Raw genomic sequence first — 11151 nt, forward strand, 5'->3', positions numbered from 1 at the left:
CATTTGTCCATAATATTCCAAATATTCATCTTGTCAGAGGTAGTTTTATCCTTAGAAATGACAATCCCCTAATTTAACCTCCCTCTTAACCTGTATGTTGTATAATGGTTGCAGAGGATGTTCATGTAAGGTTAACATTTCACATTTGTCTAAATTTAATTTTAGGCTGAAGCTTTTGAAAATTGTTTAATAGACTGTAAAGCTAATGGGATTTGGTTTTCATTTTTAAGAAATAAAGTTGGGTCATCAGCCAATTGACTTATTATTATTTTCCCATCACTCTTAATCCTTCAGTACTATCATTCTTAATCAGAATAGATAGCATTTCTGCAACCATTATAAACAGTAATGGTGAGCTGCCACATCCTTGACGAATTCCCCACTAAATATCAAATCTCGAGCAGGTGTCGTGTCCTAGAGCTACTGAGCTATTGATACATTGTATAGCATCTTAATCAAATGTATAAATTTCTCTCCAAATCCAAAATTATACAGAATATCCAGTATGAAAGGATGTTCAACAGAATCAAATGCTTTATAGAAATCTAAGAATAAAACAAACCCTTTTATCTGAAGTGTATTATTATAATCAAGTAAATCTAATACAAGTCTTATGAATTGACCTTCCTTTCAAAAATCCTGATTGTGTCTCACTAATTATGGTGGAAATTACATTTTTCAGCCTAGCAGCAATATCCCCAGCAATATCCCCAGAGTATTTTATAATCAGTATTAAGCAACATGATGGGTCTCAAATTATCTAATATTGTCATGGTGATGTTTTGTTTTGGTGTTTGGGGTTGTTCTGTGTTTTCTTTTTCTTCCCTCCTCTTTCTCTTTTTTCTCCTGGCAGTGTGTGGGAGGCTGAGGGTGTGGCTGGCTGAGCAGGGCCTTCTCTACAAGGCACACCGGGTGCTCATCAGTAATCACCCCTGCCATAAAGCCGGGTCAAGACACCACTCCTGTGCCAGATAATCCTGTTGCAGTCGGTAACTATGAGTACCTGATGATTTCTGTATTCTCCAGAGCTTCTTGTGACCTACCTGAGTTTTTTAGTGCATGGACTGACCTGAGTTTTTTTCCCTTGTGCACAGTTCTCCAGTGCCTCGTCTGCAGTCTCCAGTGCCACTGTTTTTCTGTTGCTCAGCCTCAGTGGATCTCCTGATCTTTTTCCACCTCATCTGCAATGCCAGCTAGCCCTCAGCCACCACCTCCAGCCACTTGCCTTTTTTCCCTTTGAGACATTATTCTTTCAATAAACACCCCAAGAACTGTCCTCACCTATGTCTCTGCATTTTTGGGATCCAAACACCAAAAACCTAAAACATAACAAATATTCTTTTATCTTTGCCAGATTTAGAGGTGATTAAACCTTGTTTCATGCTTGACGTCAGTTCTTTCTTCTCCATACATTCCTTTAAAGCTTTAAATAACACATTTCTTACTTCTTTCCAAAAAACTGTCAGAAGTTGGCCGTGATTTGTTTGAAATCATTTTCAAGATAATTGAATCTAATTCCTCAATTTTAAGATCTGACTCACATAATTCCCTGAAAGAGTCCTCAATACAAGGGATAACATTCTTAATTTTATCAAAGAAAGTATTAGCCTCTACTGAAGAACAATCTGAGGAATACAAACTTCTTTTTCTATACACCTAGAATCTTTGCACTCTTCCTCATTTATCATTAGACTCATAATTAAATTCCTTTGTTGTCTACTTTTACTAGTTACAGAAATAGGAGGAGTTCTTTTCCCCTGTCTCAATCCATTTCGCTCATGATCCTATAAAGGCACCCTAACCCCTTTCAAGATAAAGATCATCTAACTTGACTTGCAGCTCCGTCAATCTGTTTTTTCCCTGACTGTTAAGTTCAGATTGACTACAGCACTGATTTATTTCTCAGAGCTAATTACTTTCTCTTTTTTTCCTGTTTAATTCTTTGCAAATATTCACAGTATATTCTATAATTTTAAATTGAGTAAGTTCCCATTTACCAATATTACCTTCAAGTGATTCATTATCTTCCATGTCCTTATTATTTCCCTAATTTTATTGCAATATTCTTGGTTTTGTAATAATCTAGCGTTAAATTTCAATACCCTTTGTTTCTGGTTTCTCTCACTATGGGTTCCAAAACTAGTTCTATAAAACAAATGATCAGGTAGAGGTGCATTGGAGATTTTAGTTTGTGAAGCATGTCTCAGGATGTTATCACTCACTAACCAATAGTCAATTCTAGATTTGCTCCCACTGCTTAAACCATGAATAGCTTTTTACCCCCAGATTTGAACCTCTCCATATATCAGTTGAGTTGTTATCTGTCATAAACCCTTCAACAATATTGTTACGTTGTAGTTTAGCTAATCTAGGAGGCCATCTGTCTTCCCATTCGTCTAGTGTCATATTCCAGTCTCCTCCTACTAAAATAAGATCAGTAGGGTACAGCATTTTAAGATCTGAAATCACATTAGTTTTATTTTCCATTAGTATTTTGTTTAACCCATCATTGTTATAACCATATACATTAGTTATTATAAGAAATTGACTTTCAATTTTCAATACTACCGACAGCCAGTGACTGTCTCCATCAGCTCTGTGAGTCATTATTTCTCCAGGGCATTTGTTAAAGCAGATCGTCACACCTCCTGACCAGTAAGAGCCGTGACTGTCTCCTCATTGATTAGTCCAAAAAGTTGCGTCCACATCAGAAGAATGAGTCTCTTGTAAAAGCAAACAATGAACGTTTTGCCCTTTACAAAATAAAAACAGTGCTTTTCTCCTTACAATGTTTTTCAAGCCCCTAATATTTAATGAACCAAACGAAATTCTAACATTGACCATTAAAACTAGAACAAAAGTGAACAAAAATGAATTTCAAGTGTAGCAATTGTTTACTCAGCCCACTCGGTAATTGGATGAACTGTAACTTTTACAAGGGTCGATCATCCCATTAATGATTTTTCCACTCTATCACAGTCATCAGTGAATGATTTCACCTGCCAATTCCAATTTGTCGTCCTTCAGTGTATCCATGAGGGCCATGAAAAAAAGCCAGTTTTCCAGCCCTCCTGGCTTCTTCAATTTGGGGCCACAGCTTTCTCTTCTCCTCCCAATCCTCCCATGGTAGCACTTCACCAAGACAAATGCCTTTATCCTTGCAGATTGGAGTTTTTGCTCCAATGCAAGATTTCTTCCTTCACCCGTCTTTGTGCAAACAAAACAATGACATGTCTGTTGTTATTGTCCATCTTTCTCCCGACTCTGTGTGCGATATCAACTGCTTCTTCTATCTTTGGCTGCATTTCTGGGACAATCTTACCAAGGATTTGGATGACTTGCGCTCTGATATCTTCCTCTTTTTTCTCTTCCAACCCATTGATCCGGAGGCACTACCTCATCCTGTATCTTTCTTGTTCTCTGACTCTCTCCTTGAGTTCATTGTTCTCTTTACACATTACATCACATTAATCAGCTTTTCCTGTTGTTTGAGGTCCATTTTCAGTTTGACAGTTTCAATCAGCTTTTGTGTGTTCGTCTTGACTTTGAGTGGAGGGTCACCAACTTTAGACTAAACTTTCGCACAAGATTTGACGAGCTCCAGAAAGTGTGACTGCTCAACCCACCATCTTGCATCCAACCGCAACCCTCTAGACGTTGTCACTTGAAAAACCCCCAACTCCCATCCAAACTTCTTCTTCTTCTTCTCTGCATTTATTGGCGGATTGCAAGGCAAGGCAAGTTTATTTGTATAGCACATTTCAACAAGGCAATTCAAAGTGCTTTACATGGAACAGAAAAGGCATCAAGACAAAATATAAAAGCAACATAAGGCAATGTAAAAAGACATTTAAATACAATTAAAAAGTGTTGAATTTGGAAATAAAAAGAAGCTAAAAAGGAATAAGAGATAAAACAACAGAATAAAAATTACAGTGCAGTGTAAGATATTAATCCTCAAATTTGGTTTAATAAAAGGCGGCAAACAGAAAAGTCTTCAGCTGTGATTTAAAAGACCCGAGAGTTGCACCAGACCTGCAGTTTTCTAGGAGTTTTTTCAGATATGTGTAGCATAAAAACTGAACGCTGCTTCTCCATGTTTTGTTTTTACTCTCGGGACAGAAAGCAGACTTGTCCCCGATGACCTGAGAGATGGTTCATAACGTAGCAGCAGATCAGAAATGTATTTTGGCCCTAAACCATTCAGTGCTTTATAAACCAACAGTAGTATTTTAAAATCAATTCTTTGACAGACAGGAAGCCAGTGTAAAGATCTGAGAACCAGAGAGATATGATCCACTTCCTTGGTCTTAGTGAGGACTTGAGCAGCAGCGTTCTGAATCAGCTGCAACTGTCTGATTGGTTGTTTAGGGAGACTTGTAAAGTCAGCACTTAAGTAGACGAGTCTACTGAAGATAAATGCATGGACCAGTTTTTTCAAAATCCTGCTGAGACAGAAGTCCTTTAATTCTTGATATATTCTTCAGGTGATAGTAGGCTGACTTTGTAATTGTCTTAATATGGCTGTTGAAATTCAGGTCTGAGTCCATGACGACACCAAGATTTCTGGCTTGGTTTGTGATTTTTAACATTATTGATTGAAGCTGAATACTGACTTTTAATCGTTCTTCCTTGGCTCCAAAAACAATTACTTCAGTTTTGTCTTGGTTTAATTGAAGAAAATTCTGGCACATCCAATCATTGATTTGTTCAATGCACTTACACAGTGCTTGTATTGGACCATAGTCCCCTGGTGATATGGTCATGTAAATTTGTGTGTCACCTGCATAACTGTGGTAAAATATTTTGTTGTTTTCCATAATCTGAGCCAGTCGAAGCATGTAGATGTTGAACAGAAGAGGCCCCAGAATAGAGCCTTGGAGAACTCTGCATGTCATTTTTGTCTGCTCAGATGTGTAATTACCTATAGACACAAAGCAGTGCCTGTCCTTTAAGTTACCTTAGTGAGTGCAATGATATCAATAACATTTGTAATTTTAGAACTGAAATTATCTACAAACTCATTGACTGAGACCAAAGAGAAGGCGGGTTTGGAAGAGAAAGCCTGAAAAAATATTTCACTGGTGTTTTCAATGATATACCGTTTTGTGATTACTCCTGTTTTAACATTTGTGTGCACAGAGATAGCACTTTCAAAGAAAACACAGGAATGATCAGAAAGAGCAACATCAGTCACCACAACCTTAGAAATGTTCAGACCCTTAGAGATGATTAAGCCCAGAGTGTGGCCCTTGTTGTGTGTGGGCTCAGTCACATGCTGGGTCAATCAGAGAGATAAACATGTTTACAACCTGGTACAAAAAATGGTTTTGGTCTCTATAGCCACTTTCCCCATTCATGCAACTGTACAGGGGGTGAATTTTTATATAATTCACCTGTGTAAATTTTTATCATAATTACGGGGGCGGCCTCTTTGAGTGACAGATGGGTGCCATCACAGGCAAGTTGCTACCATGGCAATAACATTGGTTAGGTAACGTAACCATGGTGTAATCCCAGATACTGAAAGTATAGGTGTAGCCATAGGCATTGTTATTTCAGAGTGTTTTCAGTTCATGAAAAGTAACTTGTATCGACTAAAAAAGTCTTGTTCAGCATTTGGTTGTACTAAAAAACCCTCTAAGGAGTATAATGTCCAGTTTTTCAGGTTAGTACATTTTGTTTTAATGGTTTTAAGCCTGTTTTTTTACTACCAAAAATTAGCATTAGCATTATCATAGTTAACCCTAGACTATAAATGCACCATGCAAACAACGCAGCCAGCATTACAGTCAGCTCCACCCTCTTGTCCAAATATGGTCACTTCTCATCACTTCTGACTCCAAAAATCCAAGATGGCAACAGTCAAAATGGAAACTCAAGGCTTCAAAACAGAAGTCCACAAACCAATGGGTAACGTCACGGCTACGGTTGCGTCCATTATTTTTTACAGTCTATAATCACAACATAGATGAATTCTGAAAACTCAATGTCTCATCAAGATTTTAAAGTTTAAACAGGATCTGTAGCTGAATATACTGTGTGTCTGAGCAGTTGAGTTTCAAAGTTATAAAGATCCAAATGAGTTGGATCATTCCTCTCATAGACAGACATTATAAATCTATATAAAATCGTTGGAATATGCCACAAGAAACACCAAAATGGTTGTACACATCTGCTCAATAATGCGCACAGTTTGATGTTCATATAATGTTTGTGGAGCAAAGTGTGTGGGACAAGTAACACACCAAAAAAGTGAAGAAGAAAAGTGTGAGAGCTCATCACACTGGTCTTTCCTGAGTGTGTGCAGCTACACAAAGTTGAAAGCTGTCACATGTGTAGGTGCAACACCTCCAGTTCACTTCCTTTCTGCTAAACCGCTGCTACCTTACAGGAACATACGGTGTTTTTCTACGAACGACTTATTTAATTTATAAAATCAGTGATTTAACATAATCAATCAATCATTTCATTATATATACATCATAGTATTGTATTAATAGTGTGTTTATATTACATATTCTGCACATTTATATAACATTATATACTTTACTATGGTATTAGTATCATGCATTGTACATAATATATATTTATACTACATATAGTTGACACATTGTGGCTGTCAGAGTTCCACAAATAAATAAGGTATTGTAATGTATCTATCATATATATTTTTATGCGTCTCTCTTAATTTCTTTAATTTCTTATTTTATTTTTATTATTTAATTCATTATTTGTTTTCTTTGATCTCAGGTGAATTTCCCCTCAGTGATCAATGAAGTCTGATCTTATCATAAAACTCATTTAATTTCAATTTAAAGTTGAGAATGTTTCTGATCAAAAGTGCAGCTTCAAGTTTGGCCTCAGTTTATAAATGCATAGAAACACAATCACCTTCTTCTAGGTTAGTTTAACTCAGTCAGTGAACACACCACGCAGGTATTGATGTGCCACTTGTTGCTTTTCATCTCGACTTTTAAGTTTTGTTTTTGTAGATCTTGACTTCAGATTATGTTTTTTTCTACTTTACTGCATCTAAACATAGAACATTTCCTCTCAATACTCTGTGAAGACGAAACCAAGACACTGAGCCTCAGACCCAGAGGAAGGAGGAGGGTCTTTCTTGATGTGACTTAACTGTTCAAGGAGTTTTTCTAAGTTTAATATCAGCAAGTGTTATGATGGAGGAAACATCTCTACTGCTGCTGCTCTGTAAGTACAGTCTGTGTTTCTGATGTAATGATAATATCTAACTTCTGTTGTTTATTTAAACATGTCTCCAGTTTGGTTTTTACATCAGTCTCATGTCTTTGGTTTTTGGTGCTTAGAACAAACTTCACATTAGTTTACTTTGAGACAATCAGATCCTGTTTTTACAGAAGGTTCCCACAATGTTTTTTTTTATTTTCTCAGCTATTTTCTTCTTGTTGTTCCACCAATTTTACTCATCAAATTCACATGTTTAGTCCTCCTCAGCCTGTGAAAATGCCATGATGTCATAGTGATGTCATCAGACTACACGTTTCTAACATAAAGTCTTGCATTACTAACTGGAGGTGTCTAGTTTGAAAGATATGTCTGTTTACCACACAGGGAGGCCTGGGGTCCGTTTCACAAAGCAGGTTCAACAAACTCTGAGTCTAATTCTGAACTCTGAGTTGATCTACTCTGAGATAGGAAACTCCGAGTTTCCGGTTCCAGAACAGCTGATTTGAGTCAGTTTATTCAACTCGGAGTAGTTTCACCTGGAGTTAAGCGCGTGCACCACAACTATAAAAAGCCAGCATCAATTGAGCCCCGATTCAATGAGTCACCATGGCAACGGGGAAGAGGATGGCTGCGTTTTTCGCCCCACTAGGGCTAGAAATCTTAATTCGCTCATACGGCGAGTTTGAACATGTTTTCAGAAAGAAGTGCAACACAAAAAGTAAAACCTCGGCATAATCTCATGGGGGTACCTCATTTTGATCATGTTTTACATTGTAAAGTAAATATTAAGTGGCTGTTTGACTGTGCAGTTGTTTTATCCCCAACATAATGCTGGTTTCACACACATAAATGTCTTCTCATCTACATCATGTTCTGTTAAATAATTAATCCTATTTAAACTAACACAGACTTCTACTCAGCCAACAGAAAGAAGGCAGATGTCCGTAAAACGGGTGGTGGTCCAGCACCGCCACCTCTAACGGAGGCAGAGGAGCTGGCCCTAAGCCAGAATTTAGGAAGGCCAGTGGCTGGCTTCGACACTGTACAAAAAACTTCCGTTTGCAAAGAAACGCAGCGCAACACACAATATCTGCTGGGATGTGAGAGCATGACTACGATTAGTAATGTTGCAAATGTAAGGACGGATTAGGTTGTGTATGTAGATGATGGACTGTGACGTGAAACGGTACCGCTCAAAAAGATAATTGTCTGGAAATGCTAGAACATCTATGCGCGGTCTGATAACCATCTCTCGACGAATATTTAATTCTCTGCGCAGTAATGCTGCACCTTCATCCACGGGATCGTTATCAAAAGGACATGCCATGTTAGTGAAAAAGTCGCCACCTACTGTGCCTAATGGACTTCTAATATACTGACTCTGATTGTTTTAATGATTTTTTTAAATGACAGACGGCAGAACTAGGCTACGCCAAAACTCGCCTGCTGACTGAATGAATAAGGAAATCAAATGGAGTGTGTGGCTCTGAAAGAGGGCGGAGACTGAGAGAAACTCGAGGTTCATTGAGAAAAACCTGGTCCCGACCAGGTTAGGTTCATAGAGTCTGTTACTACGGTAACTGACCAAGAGCTTAAGTTACCCCTCTCTGTGAAACAGGCTAGAGTTATCCCTCTTTCTCTGGTTTGAGTTACCTCCCTTTTTGAAACGGAAAACTCAGAGTTTCCCTCATTTCAGGGTTAACAGACCCTGAGTTTTCACTAAACCTGCTTTGTGGAACGGACCCCTGAACAAAAGACACTCTCCAGTTGCATCATGGAAAATGTAGTTCATATATCCATACTAGTGACTAAAAGTCAGGATTTCTGTTGAAGAGTAAAGATGTTTATTGTTTCTCCATAATAAACATCCAATTTAGTGTAGAACATGAAAGAGATCTCTCCTCCTTTCTGTGCTTGTTCTGTATCAGTAAAACCAAACCAAGATCAGTCTGTCTGGTGTTTGTCACTTTCCTCTGATGTCTTGTTGATTGGAAAACCTCAAACCAACCTGAGTGTCATTTCTCTTTAGTTGTGAGTTCACTGCTGTGCTGCACAACAAACCAAGGTTAGTAAACTTCTTCTATCACAATCACAACCCTCACTGACTTGGAAACTCTGTTATTTTCCGTCACCAGGCTTCATAATTCAAAGCAGTGTGGATGTTACAATGCAATAATGGATTAGGATCAGCCTGGGTAATTAGTTCAGTTTCAGAGGCCTATAAAAGATTATTTATCATCTCCTCCCTCCAGCTCGCCTGACTGTGAGTCCCAGCAGCTCTCAGTTTTTTGAAGATGAATCATTCTCTCTGAGCTGTGAGGAAGATGACAGCTCTGGAGGATGGCTGCTGAGGAGGAACACAACCAAACGACAGATGTCTCAGTGTGGAGTTAAATGGGGAAGGTCAGCTGGTTCCTCCTGTAACATCAGTGTAACAGCCCCTTGGGACAGTGGAGTTTACTGGTGTGAGTCCAGAGAGGGAGCAACCAGTAACAGCATCAACATCACAGTCACTGGTAAGATCAGACTGTGGAGTTAGTATTGATGAAGCTGAGTGTAAATGATGAAATGCTGTAGTTTGTCTCTGTCTTGAGGTGGACCAGTGATCCTGCAGAGTCCTGTCCTCCCTGTGATGGAGGGAGATGATGTCACTCTGCACTGTAAAACAAAGACCTCCAACCTCCCAGCTGATTTCTATAAAGATGGCTCCCTCATCAGGACTGAGCCTGCAGGTCACATGACCATCCACCATGTTTCCAAGTCTGATGAAGGCCTCTACAAGTGTCACATCAGCAGTCATGGAGAGTCTCCACCCAGCTGGATCACTGTCACAGGTGAGGAAGTCAAAGACAAATCTTTCAACTTTTAATGTTATATTATGTTGTCACTTTACACAAACAAACAATTCACCTCTGCTGCATTTAAACCATATTATATGTTTATGTACTTAATATTAAAATACTATTTATTATTTCACATATTATTTGAAATCAGCTTCCAAATCTGGAAAATAAACAATGAACAATATGGATGATATTTAATACCCAATAATTTGCACCATTCTCAGTAATCTGATCACTTTCTGAACAGTAAAATTAGTGAACATGGAATCTTTTCTTTAAATGAATATGCTTTTATTTATTTAGTCATTTTAGAGAAACCCAGCATTACACCTCAATCTACACCACTCAGCTGGATCACTATAACAGGTGAGGAAGTTCACTTTGATTTTACCACTTATTTCATCCACATGTTCACCTGACCAGGTGTGTTTCTCCTTGTGAACCTACAGACCCGCCCCCTACCTCGGGAGCCCCACCCCTTGTGTTCAGACTGGCCTATCGCCTAGTGGTGTTCTCTCCGTACTTCATCTCCACTCTCCTCATGATGTCTTTATATCGACACAGGACCACAGGTAACACTCTGAATCATTCACTCACCTTGCAGACACTCAATAGCTATCAATCAATCAATCAATCAATCAATCATGTGTTGCACAATATCTCTATCAGTGAACATTATTACAGTTATTTAGTGATTATAGTATTTACATTATTATTTACAACAGATAAATTCTTTATCTCTAACTTCTCACACAGCAGGAAATGACATCTCCATGGCAACACCCCTGCCCAACCAGCCTGCAGAGGGATTGGCTGAGGAATATGATGACATCATGGAGGTCACCACCGAGCATCACTTCTGAGCTGAACACGTCAGAGACAGTTTACAGTGACAGTAGTGAACATGAGAACATGAGAATTAGAACAGAAGCTGAACATTTACAATATGAAGTCACTGCTTTATGTTTGTTCTGTTACTTTACTGCCAGCAACATCCATCTTTGTAACTCTGTAACTGAATATTTTGAATAAAGTTTTCTTTCATTCCTCTGCCTGATGTCTGAGCTGTGCTGCAGTGACTGCAGAGTAAATGAAGATC

General features: G+C 38.4%; 1 protein-coding gene across 3 annotated transcripts; it reads left to right on the top strand.

Moving 5' to 3' along the window:
* The first annotated feature begins 6864 nt into the window (after positions 1 to 6864).
* On the top strand, positions 6865 to 11104 carry LOC122974213 (Fc receptor-like protein 5). 3 transcript variants are annotated; one of them, XM_044342188.1, is made up of 6 exons: positions 6866 to 7212; positions 9239 to 9274; positions 9462 to 9725; positions 9804 to 10043; positions 10502 to 10624; positions 10812 to 11104. In XM_044342188.1, the coding sequence occupies exons 1-6, from the start codon at positions 7179 to 7181 to the stop codon at positions 10913 to 10915; spliced, it is 801 nt and encodes a 266-aa protein (XP_044198123.1). In that variant the 5' UTR covers positions 6866 to 7178; the 3' UTR covers positions 10916 to 11104. The 3 variants fall into 3 exon arrangements, with proteins under 3 accessions (XP_044198124.1, XP_044198123.1, XP_044198122.1); XM_044342187.1 differs by having other exon boundaries at positions 6867 to 7212; positions 10809 to 11104; XM_044342189.1 differs by lacking the exons at positions 10502 to 10624; positions 10812 to 11104 and adding an exon at positions 10356 to 10477 and having other exon boundaries at positions 6865 to 7212.
* Positions 11105 to 11151: the final 47 nt, after the last annotated feature.

This window comes from Thunnus albacares, chromosome 22 (genome assembly GCF_914725855.1).
Source record: "Thunnus albacares chromosome 22, fThuAlb1.1, whole genome shotgun sequence".
Lineage (NCBI taxonomy): Eukaryota > Metazoa > Chordata > Actinopteri > Scombriformes > Scombridae > Thunnus > Thunnus albacares.